Genomic DNA, 26,212 nt, shown 5'->3' with positions numbered 1-26,212 from the left:
GAGGAGAGAGAGGCCAGTGCCCAATCCAAAGGTGAAGAAAGGTCCAGGCACAGGGAAACTTGTGGTTGAGGGATTTGGGAATGTCCAGCCTGGAGAAGGGAAGGATCCAGGGAGAGCTCAGAGCCCCTCCCAGAGCCTGAAGGGGCTCCAGGAGAGCTGGAGAGGGACTGGGGACAAGGGATGGAGGGACAGGACACAGGGAATGGCTTCAAATTGGAAAAGGGGAGATTTGGATGGGATATTGGGAAGGAATTCCTGTCTGGGAGGGTGGAGAGGGGCTGGGGTGGAATTCCCAGAGCAGCTGTGGCTGCCCCTGGATCCCTGGAAGTGTCCAAGACCAGGCTGGAGCAGGTTGGGTCACACCTGTGGGGTTTTGGGTCACACCTGTGGGTTTTTGGGTCACACCCTGTGGGTTCTTGGGACACACCTGTGGGGTTTTTGGGTCACACCTGTGGGTTTTTGGGTCACACCCTGTGGTTTCTTGGGACACACCTGTGGGGTTTTGGGTCACACCTGTGGGGTTTTGGGTCACACCTGTGGGTTCTTGGGTCACACGTGTGGCTTTGTCTGCTCCAGGCCAGCAGGGAGGGCAGTTGTGCAGCCACATGAGCATTCAAAGCTAAAAATCCCCAAATCTTTCTCTCGAGCTCCAGCCCTCTCTGCCTGGGCCTGAGTGGGCAGAATTCCAAGGGTATCCCAGGAAATGAGGGATTTGGGAAACTGAGGGAATCCCCCGCGGTTTGGCCCTGCAGTGTCCAGTGAGGTGAATGGTGAAGGGCAGGTGTGGCACTCATTAAATCCCCCTGGTGGGTAAGTTTAATTAATGTCATTGTTATAGATCAGATCGCTAATTAAGCAACTGCCTAATTAAATCCCTGATTTTTAATTCCTGATTAAAACCCGAAGTGATTGTAATTAAAGGCTGGGAAGAGGGAGCACTGGAGTTGGCAGCAGCAGGTTCAGGTGGTTCTGGGTCTGTGCTTCAGCTCCCACTGGATTTATCCCTCAGACCCCAGGCTGGGCTGGGGCCAGGTAAATACTTGGAATCACAGAATCCTGGAATGTTCCAGGTGGAAAGGGACCTTAAATCCCACCCAGTGCCACCCCTGCCATGGGGAGGGACAGTCCCAGGCTGCTCCAGGTCCTCCCAACATTTCCAAGGATGGGGTGTTAAATCAGAAATTTAAATTGCAGGTGGGCAAGTGCTGCAGTTTAAATTCCTGGTTTAAAACCTTGCAAAGGTTACAATTTCCTTCCCTTTTTCATGGGAAGGGTCTGTCTCCATCTTTGCCTTTGAGCACCATCAGGTTCAGCCTGAAAACTCGAGATTAGCAGATTTTACTGCAGCACAAATACATTTATTTGTAATTTATTATAAAATTTTCAACAGCAGCGGGCTCAGGAGGAGCAGAAAGCGTTTGAAGGTTCCTCCCTGGAAACAGCTGGATCTCCTTACAGGGATTCCAGCCCAGGGTCTGGAGGCCATATGGGAGTGCACACTTTAATCCCATTTTGCTTTCCCCTCTGGATGCTCCGGGTCTGTCACGTTCCAGAGGGACTGAGAGCTGCTCCCTCCCCGAGCATTCCCAGGGATTACCCGGAATGGGGGGATTAGAGCAGTGCAGGCAGCTGGAAACCCCATCCCCCTCCTGGGTGGCAGGGGGAAAATACAATGGAAATACTCCATGGACACATTATTTTTGGTGGAGTGTCCCTAATTTAACCTTTAGCCCGTGGTTTTATCTCTTTCTGGAAAAACAAGGAATAACTGATTGGATCCTGGGGTGTGAGAAGCCAGAACTGGCTCAGGGCTCCATCCAGGGTTAATACAGGAAATATTTCAGGGAGAGAGGAGCCTAAAGTGGATTTTCTGGAGGTTCCTTCTGGCTTTTAAAACACACACAAAGGAGTCTGTGAGCCAGCTGATTATCCCAGTGTCCTCAGCCTGAACTCGGGGCCACCGCGGGGACAGTGCCACACCAGCGGATTGGGCAGGGGAAAAATGGAAATCAAACAAGGTGCAAAAGGTTTCCAATTATTTATTTCAGCCCCCGGCAGATAAATCCTGGCCTTAGGGAATGCTGCACATTCCTCTCGCTGCCTGTGCCATGCCTGGCAGCAAAGTGAAGTCCCACAGGTTTAGGGCAGAAATCACCTGTCAGATTCTGATCAGATCCCACTGAATTTTAGACAATTTATGATTAAAAAAATCCACCAAAACCCATTAACCCTTCATGCACAACCACCTGGTGTTTGGTTTTTGGGGAGCTGGAGGTTTGTTATTGCTCTCTGTTTCTTCTGAATACAAAATTCTGGCGAAGGAGAACGGATTTCACATCCCTGTAGCACCAAATCCCAGGGAAACCACCCAGGAAAAGCCACCCCAGTGCCCAGGTGGTGGAAAACAGGGGACAGCACACAGTGTCACTCCTCTGGTGACATCAACCAGCGTGGCAGCACCTCCCTGACACTGCTGCAGATACTGCAACAACTCCAGTGCCAAAAGAGGAAGGAAAGGGGGAATAATTCCCCTAGACACAGACACAGTCGTGCCTAAATTAAAATATAAAGCCCAAGCTGGCTTAGAGAATGTCCTGATTAGCCTTGAGAAACTACTGTGCATTAAAGAGACCCCAGAATATATTTCATTTTTTTCAGTCCAGCAGAGGAACCCACTGATGCTCTGCCATTTGTTCATTTACAGCAAATATTAACACGGGGCCCAATTTTCTGCCTGGCAAAATCATTTTAATTTTTACCAAGACGAATGTTTGGAAGGGCGAGGAATAATTAAATCATTTTCTACTCCAAAAGAAGCCTCACGGTCTCGTCGCGGGGTTCCAGTGTTTTGTAAATCATTTAATGATTTTCTGCTCGTTTAAATATTGCCTCCCCATCCCAAACTGATTAGCCAAGGGAAAAAATACAAGGTGGAGGCATTTGCAGGAGGGATAAAGTTCCTAAATCATCCAAAGATTTCCTGCTCCTGGGAACATCCCTTGGGCTGGGAATCTGGAATAATCAGCAGGGCCAATTTTGGAGCACCAAAACCCTGACCAGGGCAGACAGGGGTGCAGAGAGGAGATTCATGTTTTGAGCTCAAAATGAGCTGATTCCTATCAGAAACTAAAGAATGGGACCAGAGATTCCTTCAGTAGCAATTTAAAGATGTCTTTTTCTTGCCATAATGAATCTGGAATTCACCTCTGCTCAGTGACAGAAAATCAAGTTTTAAAGCATGAGGTTCATACGCAGCCACTGAGTTTTTAAAGGACTGGATTTTTTAGGGGGGTAGGGAGGAATATGACAGGTTAACAATGGTTGCAAATTATATTAAAATCTTACTGAAAAGAAAGGAAGACTCGCTTGCTCTTACAGGCAGCAAAACCGCAACCTTCCAAAAGCATCATTATTCTGCTGTTAAAATGACAAAAAAATAACCCTCTGCCCCCAGAGATAATGCAATTTATTAGTATTTCAGTGCTGTGTGCACTTGTCAAATATTTAATCATCCAATTCTTTACATTAAAAACTCTGCGGAGGGAATCTGCCACTGGGGAATAGTAACAATCCACAGGAGTGGGAATAGTTTTGGAGGATACTTGTGGAGAAGAGCTGGAGATATCAGTCGGGAAGAAGGTTCTGCTGCTGCTGTGCTCTGAGGAAAACTTCAGGAGGGGAGGGGAATGGGAACTGTGGGAACAGCAGGGCTCATCCTGATGCCTTTTGGGGCTACCTAAAAACACAGGCCAGACAAAATTCAGGGAATAAAAAACAGTCCTGTTTATGAAAGGGCCTTCAGGTGCATTTCAGGCAGACAAAACCCACCCCAAATGGACAGCAGGTCACGGGTTTCCCACTTTTATAAGTTTGGTCCATTTGCACATTGGGGTTCATCTCCCAATTCCAGCTGCAGGGAATGAAGGGATTTCCCCCAAGTTTGCTGCCCCCAGCTCCCTTTTGTTTGCATCTCTGGGGCCTGAGGCAGTGAGGTGTCCTTGGCTGCCAGGCCTGGAGAGGAATTGCTGTGTCTGCCCAAAGTGGGGAAGCAGCAGCTGCCGCTGGGTGTGGAGTTTGGAGTTCCACACTGAAGAGCTGCAGGGTCACAAATACCTGGGAAATGGAAAAGATGAAACCCTCAGGCATCAGTGCAGGCCTCAATTTGCTCGATGCACACCTGAGAGAAGATTTGCACCCAGGATTTTGTGGTGTCTCACACACAGAGAGCAGAGATTCCTTGTAAAGGGGTGACAGGCTTTAAACAGGCCTTGTAAACAGGCAACAGGGGAATGCTGGCCCTCAAAGTCTGCTGGGTGTGGAGATTCCAGGAAATCTGGGATCCCTGTTAATGTGGGGGGCACAGCTGGAAGCTCCTGAGACCGATGGAGCTCCTGAGGCCAATGGAGCTCCAGAGCCTGATGGAGCTTCTGAGCCTGATGGAGCTCCTGAGGCTGGTGGAGCTCCAGAGCCTGATGGAGCTCCTGAGCCTGATGGAGCTGCTGAACCTGATGGAGCTCCTGAGCCTGATGGAGCTCCTGAGCCTGATGGAGCTCCTGAGCCTGATGGAGCTCCTGAGCCTGGTGGAGCTCCTGAGGCCGATGGAGCTCCTAAGGCTGGTGGAGTTCCTGAGCCCGATGGAGCTCCTAAGGCTGGTGGAGTTCCTGAGCCCGATGGAACTCCAGAGCCAGCCCTGATGGACAGGTGAGGTGCTGGAGGCTGGGGACAGGACAAGACAGACCCTCAGTCTCACCCCTGTGTTTTTCTCTGGGTCCCTGAGCACCGAGGCCTGCGCTGACAGAGGGAACAGCATTGAGTTTAACTCAGAGTTTAACAGAGCTGACGCAGATTCCTTGACTCTGCCCCATCCCCTGTCTCTTCTTTCCTGCCCAATTCTCTCAACACTTTGTTTTCATTGCTCCTCCCCTCCCAGCCTGCCCATTCCCACTTTGCCTCTTGATGTAAATCAGGAGTGCACAGAAAAGCTCCGTGATAAAACACCTGCTCACTTCAGAACAACCCCCAATCCTGACAAGTGACCTTTCCATCAAACTCCATCCACTGGTGCCAAGAAGAATTTCAAACCTGTCCTGTCTGAGGAACTTGGGTGCTTTAACCCACAGAGATTTATGGCTCCAGAGAATATTTAACTTATGAATAAGCTGATTGTTGTTGGCCTCACTTTGTAACACAGCACTTTGAGTCAGCAGTGTGGCAGAGCGAAGCCTTCCAGCAGGTGAAATGTGTTTCCATCCGTCATTCCCAGGAATCCAGCTCAGCACTTCCAGCAGAAACCCTGCCCTGCTCCTTTGGCTCCGTTTCTCACCCTCCCCTTGCCATCAGGATCCGTGGATATGACATGGACAGAGCACAGAGCTGATTCCTTGACCCAGAGCAGACATTCCTGACACAAATGTGATCCAGGAGGTGAAAACCAGGCCAGGGAATGCATGGAAGTACATCCCAGCCATTGCGAGAGCTGCCCCCAGAAAATGGAATTTCTCTCCCAGGGAAACTCTGCTGTTTCAAATTTAATTTGCTTCTAACAGTAAACCAAGACAACACCTGCTACTTCCAGAAAAAGAGCTCTGGACTTGTTTCAGCCCTTTTAGACAAAAGATTTTTAATATATCCAGGAACACAGAACACAGAAACTGAGAACACCAGCACAGATTCCAATTTTATGTACATAACACCCTGATATCCACAAATCCCTCGTAAATCTAGGCAAATTATGAGGATTTATCTGCAGCCTGAACAACAGCAAACTACAGACAGGACTTTTCTGCTAAAGGATGTGGAATTCCAGCAGGTGTCTACATAAATTGGTTAATTATAAATTATGTTTTTACCCCCTGAAAAAGTGGCAAAGTGACATGGGCTGGGGTCTGGAACTAATAGAAAGATAGATTCATCATTTGATGTGGTCAGAATTCATCTGCAGGACAAGAAGATCACACTCTGCACCTCATCTCAACCACTGCCATTGCAAGAATCATCCTAGCTGATCTGAGAGAGGAGCCACAACCAGATCTGACAGGAACTGAACCGGCAGCCAACGGGGTGCACCTTGTGCCCCAAGGGAGGAAACTCAACAAAGGAGCAACTGAGAGGGAAAAAAAATATCAATTAATATCACTGAGACTTAATTCTCTTTGTCTGAATCTCTTTTTGTTGGAATTCCAGCCCCTCAACCCACAGGACCGTGGTGTTGGCCCCGAGGAGCTGTGGCTGCCCCTGGATCCCTGGAAGTGCCCAAGGCCAGGCTGGAGCACCCTGGGACGGCAGGAGCTGATCCTGCCACAGCACTGGGTGGGATTTCAGGTCCTTCCAACCCAAACCATTCCAGGATTCCCTGATCCTTGCTATCACCACCATTCACAGCAGCAAGCGCAGTGAAATTCCAGAGGGAGGGAGCTCAACACCCCCAGCCCTGCAGGCAGCAGCTCCTGGCGCTCCGGAGGTGTGGAACGCCTGGAATCAGATCCGTGGGATCCACAGCAGCTCCACTCACCCATTGCTGACAGGCACATGAGCCCCCAGGCCCCTCCTGGGAGCACGGGGACTGACGCATCCTGCCCACTCCCAAAACTCAGCTCCTCTGTCAAAATAATCCGATTCCATCTCTTAAATTTATTGGGTGGGGGCTCTGCTGGTGTCTTTTGTCTGTTTTGAGGTTTCTCCCAACCCAAAGTGTTCTGGGATTCTGGGATTATAAATTCTAGAGTCTCTCGCTGAAAACAGAGCTCTTTCATTCCAAATTCACCACGTATGGATTGTCACATGCAATTTATTTCCTTAAAAATCGAAGATTAAAGAGCCACAAGTGTAGAATAAAAAGGGACAGAAGAGGAATAAGGAAAAGGAAGGATTGTTGTCTCCATAAGGAAAGCGTGCCAGGCAGTAAAATGGTGATATTAATATTAAAATTAATATTAACTGAACCTGAGTCACTTTGAGTGCAGAGTTACTGAGCAGGGTGTGGGGGAGGCAGCAAAGGGAATGAAAAGTGACAATAAAGGCACCGATAAATCTGAGCCATCAAAGGGCGGCACTGGAGGGGAGAAGTCACACGTTTCTAGTCCATATTTACTTTACCAAGTCATGGTTTGCTCTCTGTCACTGACATTTACTGCGCTAAAAGGCCATTAAAACTCACCTGGCAAATTCCAAAAGCCATTCCCAGCCTGATCCTCGTGTGCCCTCGGTGCTGGGGCACAGGCCTGGAATGCAGGAGCAATGGCAGGTGGGGATAATTAACTTAACAATTAGCCCTGGTTAGCCAGGTCTGGAATACAGGGTCAATGGCAAGTGAGAGTAATTAACAATTAGCCCTCATTTGCCTCACCCAGCACATCCCATCCTCCCTCAGAGCTCAACTTCTGTCCAAGAGTTGGGAAGAAAATGTTCCTGAGCAAACCCACGGCTCAGGCATCGCATTCCTTCAGCTGCACTTGGAATCCAGAATCCTGGAATGGGTTGGATGGGAAGGGACCTCAAATCCCACCCAGTGCCACCCCTGCCATGGCAGGGACAGCTCCCACTGTCCCAGGCTGCTCCAGCCTGGCCTGGGGCACTTCCAGGGATCCAGGGGCAGCCACAGCTCCTCTGGGAATTCCATCCCACCCCTCCCCACCCTCACAGCCAGGAATTCTGTCCCAAAATCCCATCTAAATCTCCCCCTTCCCAACGGGAAGCCATTCCCTGTGTCCTGTCCCTCCATCCCTTGTCCCCAGTCCCTCTCCAGCTCTTCTGGAGCCCCTCCAGGCTCTGCAAGAGGCTCTGAGCTCTCCCTGGATCCTTCCCTTCTCCAGGTGAACATTCCCAGCTCTCCCAGCCTGGCTCTGTTGGGCACACAATATAAGGAATTCCCTAGAAGTTGAAACAGAACTAGAAACAAAACTTTCATATTCCTTCATCTCAATTTTCACACAAACTTGTTCGTCAGTGAATGATTCTGGCTCAAGGGGAACTGCACATAAAAAAATCAGAAATACTCAGCATGAAAAGCCCTCGGACACACCTGAGGACTGCAGCTCTGTTGGGTGGGATTTATCCCAGAGGGATCAATCTGCAAGGAGCCCACCACCAACACTGCTTTAGGATTTCTTACAGGAGAAAGGACAAACATGAAGTTCCAAAGGCACCCAGGGAGCAGAGAGGAGGAGCAAAAGGCCAACACCACAGCTCCTGTCCAGGGCTTCCATCTCTCCCACTGCTTCCAGCTGCAAACATTGCCACATCTAAACCATCCTAAAATTTCCTTGGCTCCGCAGCTTAATGTCAGGCTCTGGAATAAATTACCTTTTCCAATAAGATTTGGGAACTTTATGCATAAAGGGGATATTTATAGATGCGTTTCCAACCTCTGGAAGTGTTTGAAGGAGTCGTTTCCAAAGTTTTTATTACACATTAAAGCCCAATCTCATTCCGGGGTGTTCCGGGGATTTGTTCAGTCCGACTCAGCAAGTCCTGGCTTTGCAGGGGGTGGTGGGAGAAGGCAAATGCAAACTGTCAAATCCCATCTCTGCGAGGGCTAAAATCTCAATTGAGAACTTGCAGAGCTTGTCAGGAAAATTAATTACCCTCTTGATTTAAGGAGTTCATTCCTGTCCCCACGGACAAAGGCAGCATTTAACCATTAAAAAAAAACACATTATATTGGCCAACAAGTGACAGCAACTCCTAACAGCCACAGGCAAAACAGAGCATATTTAAAATAGCCATCCCCAGTGCTTTATCCCTTCTGACATTTAATTGGGTTTTAGCCAAATTTCTCTCACCCCAAACCCTTCAAAGATTTGCCCAGAACTCGTTCGAGTCATCATTTCATTACCTCAGAGCAGTGATTTGCAACCTGAGCTTTCTGTGACATCAGGACACATCAAAAATTAACAAAAATACCCAAATTATAGTGGAAAATAATACCCAGTCAAGTGGAAAATACTTGACTGGCCCCAGAATGAACCCACTCCATGCCTGGCTCAGTGGGATGCTGGCAGCCCTGGCAGCTAAACTCTAAAAAAGAAGAAAATCAGAATTTTCTTCCTCCCACCTTATTTCCTTGTGTCCAGTAAATTCCCCTGGAAAAGGGAGCCCAGGGAGGGAAGGGTTTAATGCAAGACACTGACCAGGCAGAAGCAGAATGGGCAGACAGGAGATGAAGCAGAGCTCCTGAAATAAAACAGGTTTTTAAGGAGAAAAATGGGTTTATACGGGCCCAAAATCTTGGATTTATTTTGGAATGGAGTATTTTATACCCACCCCAGAAGGGAGAGTCAGCCTAAACAAACCTGGAGCCACGTGCTCCGGGAGAGAGAAAATAAACACAAAGCTCATAAAAACCTGCACAAAATCTCCAAGGATGTGTGAGGGAGAATAAAAACAATTGTTCAACCATCAGCCCCCACACTGAGACGTGACAGCAACTGGAAAAACTGGGCAGGGCACAGAGGAGAAGCTGTAAAAAGCACGATTTGGCAAGCACAGATCAGAAGCACACACCAACCACAGAAGCTGTCCAAGCACTTGCCCGTCTGAGATCTGAGAAATGATGGAAAACTCACAAAAACATCTTTTTCTTCTGCCTTCTTGTCCATACAAACCCAGCAACGCTGTCCAGCCGAGGTGGGATTGAGCCTCAGGATCACTTTATGGCGGGGGGGGAGAGTTTTTAGTGCTGGTTTGAGTGCCCAGGAGGATTTCTCAATGTCAGCAGTAAAGTGAGGCCATCACCCCGCTGCCTGCATCCCATAAATCACACCAGGAGCAATAAATCCTCCAGCTTTACGCCCCTCCAGGTAAAGGGCGAGTTGCCAGCACCGAGGGGGAAAAGGAGCATGGTAATGCTTTTGTTCTTTGGGGATCTTTTCAGCAGCCAATAAAACAGGCAGAAATCACCTCTCCCTCCTCATCTGCACGAGCCTGGCTCTCAGGACAGGGAGCTCTTACCCAGTACCACATTCCCTGCTCTCACTCCAGTCTTGGAATCCCTCACTGGTTTGGGATGGAAAAGACCTGAAAGGTGATCCAGTGTCATCCCTGCCACGGCAGGGACACCTCCAGCTGTCCCTGATTATCCCAGCCTGGCTTTGGGCACTTCCAGGGATCCAGGGACAGCCACAGCTGCTCTGGGAATTCCATCCCAGCCCCTCCCTGCCCCTCCCAGCCAGGAATTCCTTCCCAAATCCCATCTAACCCTGCCTTCCTTCAGTCTAAGGCCGTTCCTCCCTATCCTGGCTCTTCAGTCCCTCCAAGCCCAGCCTGGCCTTGGGCACGTCCAGGGATGGGGCAGCCACAGCTGCAACCTCTGCCCACCTCTGAATCCTCTCAAGCCCTCAGCTCTGTGAAAATCATGATGACTTAATTTGGATATTCAAGCCAGGCCCAGTGTGTTAAAAAAATATAAAAAACCCCAGCAGGTCAAGGATTACAGGAGATACAATTAACACAAGCACCCCAAAATGTCCCAGGATCAGCAGGGTTGGAAAAGTCACCTGTGGACAGCGACTGTGATCACACCAACGTTCTGAGGCAGCAGTTTTAGACATGGAACTCTGCTCCCCATGGATGTTTTTACTGAATATCATGCTTTTGTCGAGCTTACCTAGAAACAGAGGCCCGAATTAAAAGAATAGAATACATTTAGTGAAGGGCCTTCAGGTGCACTGAGGGCAGACAAAGGGGCTGCACCCAGAATGGACAATGGTCACACAATTAAAAATTTGGTCCATTTAAATATCAGGGGTTATTCCTCCAATTACAGCTTCAGGTAATGAAGTAATTTACCCTCAGTTTGCTCCCCCCATAGCTCACTTTTGTTTTTACTTTTAGGGGCCTGAGGCAGTGGAATGTCCTTGAATTTCAGGCCTGGAGGGATTGTTTTGTGTGACCAAAATGTGTAGACAGTAGCTCCACACTTTCTGTGGAGTTTAGAGTTCTGAAAAACTGAAAACAAAAGCAGTACAGGATCTGAAAAACCACAGAGGCTGAAATCTTAAGGCATCAACTACAGCAGCTGCACTCTGAGCTGACTGACAAGCGCAGGGCAAAATTCCTTTTCCCTTCCCTAATCTCCGTGTGCTTGATGTGCAGGGACCCGGTGGAGGTTTAGGGGATTTATGCTCCCAATCTCTGCCCCTCCCCACACGATTAATGCTGGTTTACACTCCATTAAAAAATCAGGCCGTAAAACTGCCTTCACGGGGATGAGTCGGTCTCCAGTTGTGTGAAAGAGTAAGCGAAACTCAGCTAATTTTATTAGCCAGATTGATTTCTTGTCACCGTGTTCGTGTTGCTCCTGCAAACTGCTGCAGAGCTGGGCTTATCCTGCCAGCCCAGCAGAAGCAAAAATGGGAATATCCGGAGTCTGTCTGCTAAAATAAGGGAGAAGAATAAACCAAAAGGAAGGTTTGGGCTGGAGAGGGGAAGGATAGAAGAAAGACGGCAGAAAAGGGGGAAGTGGCATCTGTGGGTCACCAGATGTGATCTGGTTTAAAATCAACAAGCAAAAATCCTCACAGCATACACACAGAACAAAAAACCATACACACAGAATAAAAAAACATACACACAGAATAAAAAACCATACACACAGAATAAAAAACCATACACACAGATTAAAAAACCATACACACAGAATAAAAAACCATACACACAGAATAAAAAACCATACACACAGAATAAAAAACCATACACACAGAATAAAAAACCATACACACAGATTAAAAAACCATACACACAGAATAAAAAACCATACACACAGAATAAAAAACCATACACACAGATTAAAAAACCATACACACAGAATAAAAAACCATATACACAGAATAAAAAACCATATACACAGAATAAAAAAACAAACAAAACAGAAGAAACCTGTAAATATTACAATTAAGTAATGGAATCATGGAATGGTTCAGGTTGGATGGCACCTTAATATCATCCAGTTCCACCCTTGCCATGGGCAGGGCATCTTTCCCTAGACTAGATTGCTCCAAGCTGGCCTTGGGCAGTTCCTGGGATGGGGTAAAACCCCTCCAGGGAAGCACTGGAGGCTGATTTTAAAGAATCCAGTGCCCAGCTCTGGCCATGACAGGGCTTCAAAGCTTCCTGAAGCTAATTTCTGCCCTCACCGAAGCTCTAAGTCATCAAAAACTGCCTCTATTTTATTTTCCTGCCACATTTTAATTTCCTGACCTCCTCCCCTACCTCCCCTCTGCCCCCAAACGTCCTTGGACCATCAACACAGCGAGGGCAGGCAATTCCCAGGCTGCCAGAAGGAAACTCTGGGATCCCTCGGATGCTGCAGAGCCCAGAATGAAGAATGGGTGTGCAGGGAGATTAAACCAAGCCCAGGCCAGCCTAAGCAGAGCTGTCCATCATTCCCAGGGCTGAGGGGCACAGTGACACCTCCAGCATCCTGAGCAGGCTTTCCCTGCTGGGAATTTTCCCTTGGGAGGGGCAGGGACACTGAAATGTGCAATCATTGCTGCCTCCACCTCCACAGACGGATCAGACAGGCATTGGGTGCTATTTACAAATAAATGTGAGTGTTTTTGCATTATTTAGCAAATGACCACTCTATAAAGAGAGCCAGGCACCTTTTGGGCGCGCACCGACACAAACAAACCGTCGGGATAAAGAGATTTTTCCAAGCTAATGATCTGACTGCAGAGGACAGGAGCCACATGGATGTGGGAGAGCAGCACCATGAACTGTCAGCTCCAAATGCCATTTTGGAGTTGGTTTTTATTGGGTTTTTCTGCCGACAGCATGCTGAAAAGGGGCTTGAAAGAGCAATCAGGGTTATTTTGCAAATTGCCCCAGAAAACTGCGAGCACATGGGGAGAAGGCATAAAAGAGCCTGTAAATTTAACGGGGAGAAACAAACACAATTATCCAAGGCAGAGCAATTCCAATTGCTCCAACACTTGCTCGATACAGAGCGGGATCTTAATCACTTCAAGGCTGGAGCAGTTGGATAATGAACGGCCCCTGCGAGCGCTGAGCACCCTCAGCACTCACAGCCACGGGAATTGCTCCTTCCTGCTGCCAGTTTGGAACTCTGGGAGAAGGGAAGGGTTTCCTGTCTCTGTCACTGGTTTATTCTTTGCCAGGCTCTGGTTCTTCCCGCTCTGCCCCATGATGGGCACCTAAAAAACACCGAAAGAGGGGTTCTGTGCCTCTGCACCTGAGGTTTCTCACCTGAAATGTAAAAGGTTTCCCAGCAGGACCTCGGACAGGGCTGATCTCTGGACACAGAGAAGGAAGCAGAGCCTGGCAGGAGGGAATGGTTTGGCTCTCATCAATATTGAATCCAAATATCAGCATCAACTGGTTGAACGCTGTTAAATTAACTCAGTTAACACCTTTACGATGGGAAATGATCACTACTATACTATTACTATTATTATTATTATTATTATTATTATTATTATTATTATTATTATTATTATTGTTATCATCATCATCATTATTATTACTATCATTACTATTGTTATTATATTCTTATATAAATATATTACCTATTATATACTAATAATGTAATAATGTAATAACAGCAATAATAGTGATAATAATGATGATAATAATAGTAATAATAGTAATAGTAGAAATATTATCATTATCATTATCATTATTATTATTATTATTATTATTATTAATAATAATAATAATAATAATAATAATAATAATAGCAGCCCTTTATAAGGAAATAAAGAGGAAGGGACAAAATAATTTCAGGGTAAATCCAAGCTGGGAATTCAGCTGGTGGCTGCTGTGTCCCTGTTTTGTGCTCTGCCCACTGGGTCAGACACCAGGAATACTCAGATTATCCAAATCCTGTGGGTTTTGGTGCTGTTCCAGCTTTCTATGATTGTTTGAATCACCTCGTTATTGACTTCTCTAAAGGGGGTTGGAAAACACACAGCAAACCCAAACAACTCAAACACACAGAACAATCCCAAAGAGCTGAACTCCAACCTCAGCTCAGGAAAATATTCTTCTCCTCTTAAATCTCTTTTCAATTTCTCTTAAAAGAGAGAAAGACACATAATGTCTGTGACATTAAAATCTGCATAAATAACCTGAATAATTGATGAGTTTTGCACTTTATAACCATTCTGCACTGAATATGAATTATTCTTTAAAAAAAAAGCCCTGAATAAAGTTGAGAAAAAGATTGGATACATTAAGAGCATTTTTGGAGGATGACAAACAGAACTGGAATAGAAATGTAGAATGGTTTGGGTTGGAAAAACCTCAAATCCCATCCAGTGCCACCCCTGCCATGGCAGGGACAGCTCCCACTGGCCCAGGCTGCTCCAGCCTGGCCTTGGGCACTTCCAGGGATCCAGGGGCTGCCACAGCTCCTCTGGGAATTCCATCCCAGCCCCTCCCCACCCTCACAGCCAGGAATTCCTTCCCAATATCCCACCCCAATCTCCTGTTTTCCAGTGGGAGCCATTCCCTGTGTCCTGTCCCTCCATCCCTTGTCCCCAGCCCCTCTCCAGCTCTCCTGGAGCCCCTCCAGGCCCTGCAAGGGGCTCTGAGCTCTCCCTGGATCCTTCCCGTCTCCAGATGAACATTCCCAGCTCTCCCACCCTTGCCCAGCCCCAATCAGCGTCTCCCACATATCACCAGGCTGATACTGGTTCTAACTGGTCTAAAATAAATACCCAGACTGGTTCTGTTGCACCAATTCCTGTTTTAGAAGGACCCCAGGCTCTCACTGCTGCCAAGCTGGAGTGAGACACAGATGTTGACTCTGCTTTTTCCTGTCTGTGTAAGCCTTTAATTCCTCTAATTCTGTGGTTTTTGTGCATCCAGCACAGCCCAGACTGCCCCAAAATCCCCACCTGCATCTCCAAAAATTGTGAAAAAGCATCACAAGGGCTGGAATTCCCTGCAGGCTGTGGGTGTGTGTTTCAAGGGCAGGCTGGAATGAGGTGCTTTGTCATCCTTTTCAACCAAACACAAACCAAATCTGTTTTATGGGGTAAACTTTCACAAATAAACCCCCACATAATCAGAGCGATGTGTTCATTTAATATAAACACTGAATGAATTCACTGTAAATGGTAAAACAAAATTATTCCATCTCCACACCACCAAATATCAGGATAATCTCAGAATGAAGTGGGAACCCTTGAACAAGATGTTTTGAATTATAAAGTTTGCTCTGCCAGCAGAGAAATGTTTCCATGAAATGCTTGAAGTTTTAATGAAATTGCACATTGTGACAGAAAACTGTTCCCTAGAACATGTGTGCTCATTCCCACTTGGCAGTGATGGCTTTGAGGAGCCGGGATTGGGATATTTTTAATAATTTAATTTCAAGTATGTGGTGTAAAACACAACCTGCCACCTTCAGATCAGCGGTTCCTGATAAGAGCAGGGTCCTGTCAGTAATTAAGGGCAGGGAGAACATTCCTGGAGCTGCTGGGGTCTGCCGTGGATCTGGCACTGCTGGAAGCGGTTCTGCTGATGGTTTTCCAGTTCCCTTATCCCAGGGGACAGGAGGGTCCTGCCCTGGCCGCACCCCGGATCCATCAGCCTTCATCCCCCGGGGGAAGGGGAGAGGAAAGGCGGGAGCAAGGCCAGGGGAGGAAGGGAGAAGCTCCAGAGCTGCCGGGGATGGCGGTGTCCAGGCCAGGCTGGATGGGGCAGTGGCAGCTGTCCCTGTGGTGGTGGCACTGCTGGGCTTTGGGATCCCTTCCCACCCATCCCAGCATCCCTTTGTTCTGCAGGGCTGAGGGGAAGCAGCATGCTTTGCTTTCATGGCAAAAAAAACCAAAAAAAAAGCACCAAAGTTTGACACTTGAGCAATAAAATGAGATTTATTTTTTTTTTGGTTTCTTATACTGGTGACAGATCCCTGGACACTGGGGCTTGGAGCAGCCTGGGACAGCAGGAGATGTCCCTGCCACGGCAGGGGTGGCACTGGATGGGATTTAAGGTCCTTCCAACCCAAACCATTCCAGGATTCTGTGAATTGCAACAGCGTTTCAGGATTTCAGGAGCTGCACATGCTGCTCCTCGATGGCTGCTGAGCCTCAAATCCCAACAAAATGTTTAAACATTTAACAGCCTTTTCTCCTTCAGCATTTGGGGATCACAGAACAAGCTCTGGAGCCCGAAGGACACTGATTGGACACTCTGGACTTACATAGCCTGGAACCTTTATAATCTGTTTTTTCCTAGAAGCTCTGAAATAACAAAACCAGAATCCAAGCTGCAGCACCCTCGGTTTTCACATCCCTTAATGGTTTCTTGTGTCACTGTTGACTTTGAGGAGGATGATCCTGGCATGGCAGTAAAACAAGGAGAGGGAGCTCTGGATTTCTTACAAAGGGAATTTCTACACTCCAGACAGGGCATAAATCCCTGCCACGTTCCCAAAAGGTTCTTCCCCAGCAGGAACACAGGAAAAATGCAAAATTTTATCCCCAGTGTGCTCTTAAAGAGTAAAGGGTGAGAAAAACCAGCTCTGAAAGGGAAGCAGGGCTAAAGATGGGGTGAAAAGAGACCCGATGCCACAGGAAAGATAAACTTTAAATACTGACATGGACATGAAACCCTTTGTGCCTCTTGCTCGATTCACCCCATTTGTACCTGAGGCTGGGGAATCTGAGATTAGGGAGTGCAGAAATCTGTGGGGTTTGGTCCTTCTCGCTGCCCCTGCTGCCAGACACAAACAAACTCCCTAATTTTGACAAATCCAGTGGATAAATCTGGGAGGGAAAGAGTTTGGTGATGTTCACCTCCAAAGGGGGAAACCCCCTGAGCACCAGCCAAGCCCTGCAGTCACACAGGACCGGAGGAAAGGCTCCCCTTCCCGAGGGATGCTCACAGCCCCAGACCATCCCAGGATGCCAGAGAATTCCAGAATGCCAGGCAGTTCCAGGATAACTCATTCCTGCCTCTGCCACGAATCCTTAATGTCCAAACACCTCCTGCTGAGGGGCAGGAAAGGATCCAGCTCCAAGGAGCCTTCAAACCTGAGGAACATCCTGCAGGAAAAGGGCTCTGGATCATTAACAATCCAATCCCTGGATCATTAACAGCTGTGAATATTTAACACAGGGAAGAGGAGTGAATTCTAAACGAGGATAGAATCCTTTGATTTAAGCGCTCACCTGTCTTTTTTTTTTAACATTTTTTTTATTAGACCCTTTTCCCCTCTCCCCCCCAGCCCCTGGCAGAGATTTTATTGCTGGAGGATGTCATAGGGGCTGTTTCAGATCTGTCAGAAATAATCTTCTCATCTGCCAGCTCCTCCCGGGGAGGAGATGAGCTCATGTTCCGACTGACAAGATGTGCTGAAGAGCCTGGGCTTTCTCGGAGCCTGTGAGAAGCTCAAGTTCCCCCATTGTGTGAATCCTGTCAAAGTTGGCCCTGCAATTTTCCTAATGACAGCTGCTGTCAGCCGAGGAGGGGAAATTATTCTGTTCAGCTGGGAATGCTGACAGGAGCTGCAGAAAGGGCCTGGGCACTGGAGGGAAGAAAAAGGGACCAGGTATCTAAGGGTAGGTGTAGTAAATTCATCAAACACCTCAGAAAGACTCAATTTTGTGATTGAGTTCAGCTTCCCTGCAAAATCCCGGGGAGTTATTTACTCTGGCAAGAAAGGAGTGATGCAAAATTAAATAAACCACCTCAGGAATAATGTTTGAGACACCCAGCCAAGTTTACAAAGGAGTTTTGGTGTCTGTAATTGCGCATTTTAACACCATTTCCGAGGGCACGATGCAATTGGGATTGTCCAGCTCTCACATGCTTCTAGTAGGAGATCTGAAATTACCTCAGATCGTTTTGAAAGTAATTAAAAAAGCTTCATTAGGTGCCTGTGTGCATTTTTTGGAACCTATTTCCACTCTTTCCTATTATAAAGGGGACTCCTCTCATAAGTTCTGCAATTTCTTCTTTGCCCTAGGGCTTCTTTGCAATTGAATTCCCCCAGATGCAGATTGGGCTCCTCTGCTGCTCCCTGTGGATTTAGAACTCCCCAGGGGAGCTCAGCTTGCCCCCAGTCCTATTTTTGCTGTGTTTTCAATGTTTCTGGTCAAGGGGGTCATGGAGAACATCCCACTCTGAGCAGATTCTCCTGGAGCAGCTCCACCTCCACTCCCACATTATCTGGTGCCTCATCTCTTGATTTTAATTCCTCACCCCATTTCCTTTACGGCTTTTAAGCACCTTAACAAAACGTTTAAGGTTTCATTCTCTATAATTTCAGTATTTCATACCAAATAACTTCATTTCAATGCGATTTGAAGTGCTCTCAGCACCACAGTATTTCTATTTCCACCCAATCAGAAGTACAAAGCAAACAGCTTTATTTTCCTGCTACACCCACTGCCTGCTACAGGGTAATTCCAAACCCTGAAAGCTGAAAATGGATGAAACACCACTTTCTTAAGCACCTACTGTGATTCAAAATTCTGCTTAGGCCAAAAATCTCATTTATTTCCCACCCAGGGACCTTTATAGAGAGATAGGAAAGGCCATGGCCTGAAGGGAACCCTCTTCCCACCCTCACTGGTGAACTGAAACATCACAAAGGAATTGTTCCATTTGATTCCTATGAAAGATCCTTTAACTTTGTTGTAAGCATCTGCATGAAGCCTTTGACTTCTGGCTCAGAATTCCCCAGCTCTGCATTTTGTATTTTTTCTTAATTCTGCACTTTCAAAAGCAGAGAGGAATTCCTTGTTTGCTCTCCCTGAGTCTGTGTTTTCTTTTCTTTCAATTCACTGAATAATGGTTGTGTAAAGAGAAGGAAAAAGTGGGTGAGAAGGATCAGAACTGGGATTTTTGAGCTCCCTCCCTGCCCATTGCCTGAGCACGACACGAGGCAACAGTTTAATTTAGAGCAAGATTGACAAACAACATTCAGACCACTGAGAATTGCCAGTTCCAGGCAGAGGAAATCAACCTAGTGGGATTTTGGAAATCCCATATTCAATATCTGCACCAGGATGCTTTGGCCTCTTCTGGAGGTGTGGAGAACATTTAATTAAAGCTGATTCACCTCGGAGCTCCCAGATGTGGAAGGCAGTAGATTCAGGCAAAAAATTGTTAATTAAAGGCCCCCTGTCCAGACAGCTTTCAACAATTTGCCCTCAGAAGAAGAAAATAAAAAGTTGCAAGAAGGTGTTTTTATAAAGAATTTCCTGGGCATCCCAGGGGAGCAGCAGATTCCAGGGTTCACTGCAGCTTCGGACCTGCTGGATCTAAATCTGGATCTAAATCTGGATCCAAATCTGGATCCAAATCTGGATCCAAATCTGGATCTAAATCTGGATCCAAATCTGGATCTAAATCTGGATCTAAATCTGGATCTAAATCTGGATCCAAATCTGGATCTAAATCGGGATCTAAATCTGGATCCAAATCCGGATCCAAATCTGGATCTAAATCTGGATCCAAATCTGGATCCAAATCTGGATCCAAATCTGGATCTAAATCTTTATCCAAATCTGGATCTAAATCTGGATCTAAATCTGGATCCAAATCCGGATCCAAATCTGGATCTAAATCTGGATCTAAATCTGGATCTAAATCTGGATCCAAATCTGGATCCAAATCCGGATCCAAATCTGGATCCAAATCTGGATCTAAATCTGGATCTAAATCTGGATCCAAATCTGGATCCAAATCCGGATCCAAACCCTCTTGCAGGGAGTTTTAGAGAGGAACAAACCCTGCTCTGGTGGGGCAGAACCTCTGCAAAGGCAATTCTGGCCCTCCTGGGGGCTGGAAATTCCTGACAGGAATTCTTCCAACTCCCCCTTTTAATACACAAAGAAAACAAAACCTGATGCACTAAAGGACAATCCAAGGTCGTGAAGTTTTTCTGGGGTTTTTGTGTGGGATTTTCTGTTTGTTTATTTGGTTTTGGTTTCTTGGTTATTTTTTTTGTTCATTTGTTTGGTTTTTTTTATTTTTTTGGGGGGGTTGTTTGTTTATTTTGGTTTTATTTTCTTAAACACAATGTTCCCCCCAAGAGTTTCTGCTTCTACTTCAGACAGCTTAAAAGCTCATCTCCAAAATGCATTTAGGACATGTCTGCACCCTGGAAAGCCTTGTTAGCATCCTCCTTTATTTGGGGAGAACAAAGCAAGCACGATTCAAGCAGCAACTTCAATAAAGGGAGAAAAAGAAATGTTATTACAGTTAGTGGGATAAAACCCTCTGCAAGGGCTTGACAGCTGAGAGGAAGAATGCAGCCTCAGAGAAATGGAAATAATCAAAGGGGGAGTGTCAGAAGGCAACACTCCTGTGAGTAAACTGAGTGGATGCTTCAGTCTGGGTCAAAAACTGATCCAGGCCTGGCTCAGGGCTTGGGGAGGGGATGGAAGCAGTGGAGAGAAATAAATTCCAAGTAATCCAAGACTCATTAGCCCAGTGCAAAGCTCTGCTCTGCTTTAAACATCACTCCCAAGGCCTGAGAAGGAACAGCCGTGGCCAGTGTGGGATTGCTGGGGAAGGAAAGGTGATCCCCATCCCTGAGGGAGCAGGAAGGGATGGGAAAATGGTCCACATCCATGGAGGGATGGGAAAATGGTCCACATCCATGGAGGAATGGGAAAATGGTCCACATCCATGAAGGGATGGGAAAATGGTCCACATCCATGGAGGGATGGGAAAATGATCCCCATCCCTGAGGGAGCAGGAAGGGATGGGGAAATGATCCACATCCATGAAGGGATGGGGAAATGATCCACATCCATGAGGGAGCAGGAAGGGATGGGAAAATGATCCACATCCATGAAGGGATGGGGAAATGATCCACATCCATGAAGGGATGGGAAAATGATCCACATCCATGAAGGGATGGGGAAATGATCCCCATCCATGAAGGGATGGGGAAATGATCCACATCCATGAGGGAATGGGAAGGGATGGGGAAGCAGCAGTCCCAGCTCGTGTCACCATATCCTGTGTGGAGAGAGGCTGAGGCACCCTCAGCAGCACGGGAAGCGCAGCACGGGGATCAGGAACACAGAAATAGCCCGGGAAAGGTAAAGCCAAAACTCTCCTCTCCTCCTCCCCTCTCCTGGCTCCGAGACCACCTGGACAAGGACAGGATCCTGTCGGGGACAGGCTGGCAAACCTGTGCAGGAGGAGGTGTGGAATTCCTCCCCGCTCCTCCTGCTGCCAGGGAACAGTGGAATTCCTCTCTCCTGAGCTCAGCCAGGGCAAGGAGCCCCTGCCAGCCCTTCCCAGCCTGTCCCAGACGGTTCAGACCACTGAACCAATATAAAGTGATTTTTAATGGACAGATGGGAGTAAGTTGAAGTGACAGGAGTGGGAACGAACTGTTCAATAGGAAGTGACAGTGAGAACACCCAAGGGTTGCTGCTTTACTCACTTACAGTGATTAACAATGTTGTCCACAAAGATTGAAACTTAATTAACATTTTTAAATTGTGCTTTGACATTTTTAGCTCTTCCTATAAAAGCACTTGTGCAGCTGTGCGGTTACAACAGAGCTTTAACTGTTTGAACCACGCACCCACTGGAGGCTGATTGTGTTTGACTTGTGACAGCAAAACCGCTGAAATCCAGATGTAACCAGCGTTCAAAGAACTGCTCCAAGCTCCTGGAGCGATTTGGTGCCTGGGATCAGAGCCCTCCTTCTCAAACAGGATTAAATCCCTCACAAAACGTTCCATTAACTTTGGTAAAAGAGTTTTGCTCAGACGGGATCTTGGAGCAGAGGATTACAGTAAGCTTGACCCTGGCGAGTAGATAACACACATATCTTTGGGTGAAAAAAAATAAGAAATTCAAGCTTCTGCAAGAACTTTCTGTCTGCTGCTCCCACAGAATTTCCAAAGTGAGCTTCCCCATTAAAGCAGGAGCACCAGAGAAGGTGGAATGGGACAGAATTATTTACTTTCCTTGTGAAAGGGCAGGGCCTGCAGGAGGAAACTCAGGATTATATTTGACTTTGGGGTGCTGAAATCAGAGTTCCTCGAACATTCCCAGCCTCCCAAGAGTTCACCCTCCTTTCCAGGTCACTCCTTGGCTGTTTCACAGGTTTCATCCAAGGACAATCAGTATTATACTTTGAGTACTTAAAAATAGGTCAGAAGGACTCTGGAAAAGAAGGAAATACAATTTCCTGAGGACAGAATTATGATTCTGTTAAATTGGTAAAGGATAAAATATAACTCCTATATAAAATATGTGGAAAGAAGGGAAGTTTTTTCTGAGTTCTGGTAGGAAATCCACAGTCCCTTGAAATCTCTCACATGCACCAGAGAGCAGGTCTCATCTTTCGAGTGGGAACACAATGGATTTAATAAATTCACTCTGCTGGGCAAAGAAATGTAAATATCTGGAGTTATATAAACACTGCAGCAGGGCAATGTGGACATGCCCAGCCAAGCCAGGCTACAGTAAACAACTCTCCTGTGTTCCACGGAATATTTAACAGCTTCATTTAGAAAGCAGAGCCATTTCACCTTTTCTACGTGCACCAGGTGTCAAGACACAATCACATATCAATCTATTCAAATCAACCCCAAACCAGAGCCTCTAACAGAAAAACACAATGCAATTAGAAGGAAATGGTCAGCTCAATATTGGCCCACTAATGAGAACTGCCTCGATGAAATGACTATATTCATTTAATTAAAAAGCCCATTATGGACCCCATTCAAAGTGCTGCTCACTGAACTCTTTCATATCAATCCCATTTGTGTTTGCAGCATGTTTGGGGCATTATGCTGATTTGTTCTGGAGAACAAAGTCTTGGGGAAAAAACCACTTGGCCCCTCATGAAAGGTTTTTACAAGAGATAAATGCATGCAGAGATGAATATGAGCACTAATGGTTATTTTCTGAACTACCTGCAGCTCAGGTTCAGGAGTAGGAGGGATGGAGTAATTCCCAACCTGGAGTACAGCTCAACTCCACGTGCAGCAGTTGCTGAATCACCACAGATTTCACTCAGATGGTTTGAGAGGCATCACTGCCACCCTGGAGGAGGAAGGAACCCAAGGGGGGAGCTGCAAACCCCTGCAGCAACCCCTGGCTGTCAGAAAATCTGCAGGGAAACCACATTTCTTCCCCTCAGACACACAGAAATTGAGGCAGGTGCAGCAGGGCAGAATTAAAGATGGATCCAACAGGAAAGGACATTTTCCAGCAGTTGCATGCACGGATTTTGGCCTTCGCTGAACAAATAGGAGTTGAAGCTGAAAGATGCTGAAGAACATCAACCACTGCTGTGTGAAAACTTGAGGGAAAGCACTGCAGTTTTTTTAGAGCGAATGAAAAAGCTTGTGATCAGCCAGATGCACAACTTGTGCTTTGACAAGGCACTGCAGGGATAAGCAGTTGGATTCTTATCCCCTTTACCTCAGAAGCTTAAATACCATGGAGCAAAAGCACCTTCAATGTGCAGAATCACTGTTTGGACAGACAAATTCCAAAAGGTAACCCCAGCACAGGCAGAGCTGCAAAATATTTGCATGTTCAGCTCAACCCCATCCCTGAGCTGACCCAGCTGTGAAAAATTTTGCTGCTACCTGGGAAATTATTTGGAATATCTAAGATTATAACATAAATCTTTGCTTATCATGGAGTACTGAGTGATAACTACCCCATATCTTTCTCCCACCAGGCCCCTGGTACCACCAGTTGAGCAGGAGTGACAAAGCAGGAAGAAAATCTGATTTGCACATCTGATTTCTGCAGCTTTTCAGGGCTTTGGGGGCAAATATGGCCTGTGCAATGTGTATCTAAAAATACCAGGGATCTGCATTTGGATATCTCAACAGAGCACAGAATTGGGGTGGGTTAAAGAGGGGCTCAGTTCCAGGGTTCAATGCTAGTGTTGAAATATTCAGTTCCAGAGCTGAAATACTCAATTCCAGGTCTGAGGGGCTCAATTCTAGGGCTGAGATTATTAGCTGCAGAAATGAAATACTGGGTTCCAGGGCTGAATTAGTCAATGCCAGGGCTGAGGGGCTCAATTCCAGGGCTGAAATCCTCAATTCCAGGGCTTAAATCCTCAATTCCAAGGCTTAAATCCTCAATTCCAGGGTTGAGTGTCTCAATTATGGGGCTGAAATCCTCAGTTTTGGGGCTGAAATCCTCAATTTTGGAGCTGAAACCCTCAACTCCAGGGCTGAGTATCTCAATTCAAGGCCGGAAATCCTCAATTCAAGGCCTGAAATCCTCAATTCTGGGGCCAAAACCCTCAATTCCAGGGCTTAAATCCTCAATTCCAGGGCTGAAATCCTCAATTCCAGGGCTGAGGGACTCAATCCCAGGGCTTAAATCCTCAATTTTGGGGCTGAAATCCTCAATTTTGGAGCTGAAACCCTGAACTCCAGGGCTGAGCATCTCAATTCAAGGCCTGAAATCCTCAATTCAAGGCCTGAAATCCTCAATTCTGGGGCCGAAACCCTCAATTCCAGGGCTGAGTGTCTCAATTCCAGGGCTGAGGGAGCTCAGTTCCAGGGCTGAACTCTGCTTTTAACATTTAGCTGAGGTCCAGCCGTGCCAACACTTGAATTATTTATGTGATTGCCATGTTAAGACCCAGCATTTCCAAGAGAGGCCTCGTGCCCCGGCCTCTGGCAGCGGCAGCTGCCGCTAATGAGAGCGAGCCACGCCAGCGACCCCCGTGCCCTGCTCCAGAGCACTGGAAACCACTGCCTGCCCGTGTTTCCATCCTCCTGGAATTCCCAGAGCTCCGTGGCAGACACAGGCAGGGCAGTTTGGAGCACCAGGCTCAGCTTTTAGTGCAGGTTCTGGCCCTTTGTGCAGTCTCTGCTAAAAGCGGCCAAAAACCGGGGCTGAGCCGGCAGAGCTGCCCCTGTTTGCTCTCACAGCCCCTCAGGAAGCCGGGTTTTTGGAGAGGCTCACTGGCCATCGTGTCTAATTCTGGTCAAGGCAATTATGCCCTGCCAGATGTTGCTGAGTGCTCTGGATGCTCCTCTCCAGCTCCCAGGGTTGTGCTGGCCACCAGCAGCCCAGCTCAGCCTGGGGGCTACTGAGCTTCATTTGGATTCTCCTGGACCTTTGGTCATTGCTGCTGAGCACATCTGAAAGCTAAGTTACCTTCTGAAAGTAAAAGAAGAGAGAAAAAAATATAAAATAATGATAGAAAGAGTCATTTGTGTTAATGCCAGAGAGAGAAGTCTTTGACCAGCATTGGAAATGCTGCCAGAGTCCAGACAGGCTCAGTTTCTTCTGGAAGGTCATTTTCTGAATCCTTGGATAAGAATATTTTGTTCTTTTCACATGTTAAAAAAGAAAACCTAGCAACAAAAATGCAATTGTTTTTTTAAATGTCCTGATGGAATCCGAACAAGCACGAGTGGGAAAATCTCACCCTTCAATTCACTGAGTAGCACCAGGTCTTCATTTTCCTCCAGGGACCAGCACACAAATGATCAAAAGATGCAAATCATCCCCTGTTTTTGCCTCACTTTTGAGTGTTTTTGCCTCACTTTTGAGTGTTTTTGCCTCACTTTTGAGTGTTTTTTTGCCTCACTTGTGCAAAAAACATGATGGAAGAGGGGAATATATCATGTTAGACCAGCCTGAACATCATTGCTCTGTCAGGAAGGCAATGAAGAGTCATCAAAGCATCTTTCTGAGATAACAGAAGAGGCAGGGAAGAGAAAAAAAGACCTATTTTTAAGCCACTGTTTAAAGGTTTTATTCTTATCTCCAGCCAGGCCTAACAGGGAGGTCCCAGCAGGCCTCGCTCTGTTCACCCCTTGTGTCTGGGAGACTGGGAGAGGGTTAAGATCTCTTAAAAGGCACCAGACAACATGAAAAGACTTTTTTTTTGCACTCCAGGTTCTCCTTAAAGCTGCACAATCCCTGTGGCCTCAATTCAGGCAGCCTCTAACCCCTGATTAGTTGTGATCACTTAGGGAAGGCCAAGCATTAACCTTGGCCCTTCCTAATGACTTTCAGTCGAGCTTGGCTTCCCCTCTTGGTGCACCAGGAAAAAAAAAAATGCAATGAATTTAAAATTGCATCAAGCATTTTAAGGGGCCTGTTCAGAGGCAAAGAGCTGCTTAACTCCCAGCTGCACTTTTGAGGGATCATAATTTGGCTCCGAAATCAGCCTTTGCTGGAGCAGTTGTTGGGAGCAACACGAAACCACTCGTTCCCCTCGGTGCAGCCTGGACTTCAAAGGTTTCTGGAAGCAGCAGACACTGAGAATTATTCAACAAAG

At 46.8% G+C, this 26,212-nt stretch overlaps 1 protein-coding gene and 2 long non-coding RNA genes across 5 annotated transcripts in view; 1 reads left to right on the top strand and 2 right to left on the bottom strand.

Moving 5' to 3' along the window:
- The window catches only part of LRRTM4 (leucine rich repeat transmembrane neuronal 4), a 151,414-nt gene that overhangs the window by 63,087 nt on the left and 62,115 nt on the right, over positions 1-26,212 (bottom strand). Inside the window, exon 3 of one of the 3 annotated variants that reach the window (XM_086865373.1) lies at positions 13,087-13,275. The exons of the other annotated variants lie outside the window; for them this stretch is intronic. Coding sequence (XP_086721499.1) covers positions 13,102-13,275 — 174 coding nt within the window. The 3' untranslated portion in view covers positions 13,087-13,101. Of the gene's footprint in view, positions 1-13,086; positions 13,276-26,212 lie in introns of those variants that run through there. 3 annotated transcript variants of the gene reach the window in all.
- Positions 926-7,502, bottom strand: LOC147648928 (uncharacterized). The gene is made up of 2 exons (XR_015279740.1): positions 7,157-7,502; positions 926-4,113 (listed from the first exon to the last, which is right to left on the bottom strand). It is a non-coding gene; the product is annotated as an uncharacterized LOC147648928 (long non-coding RNA).
- Positions 3,287-9,031, top strand: LOC147648927 (uncharacterized). The gene is made up of 2 exons (XR_015279739.1): positions 3,287-6,202; positions 7,601-9,031. It is a non-coding gene; the product is annotated as an uncharacterized LOC147648927 (long non-coding RNA).

The sequence above is a fragment of the Cyanistes caeruleus genome, chromosome 29 (assembly GCF_971803275.1).
Source record: "Cyanistes caeruleus chromosome 29, bCyaCae1.hap1.1, whole genome shotgun sequence".
Taxonomy (NCBI): Eukaryota; Metazoa; Chordata; class Aves; order Passeriformes; family Paridae; genus Cyanistes; species Cyanistes caeruleus.
The sequence above is the reverse complement of the archived record's forward strand: the minus strand, read 5'-3'. Positions and strand labels throughout refer to the sequence as shown.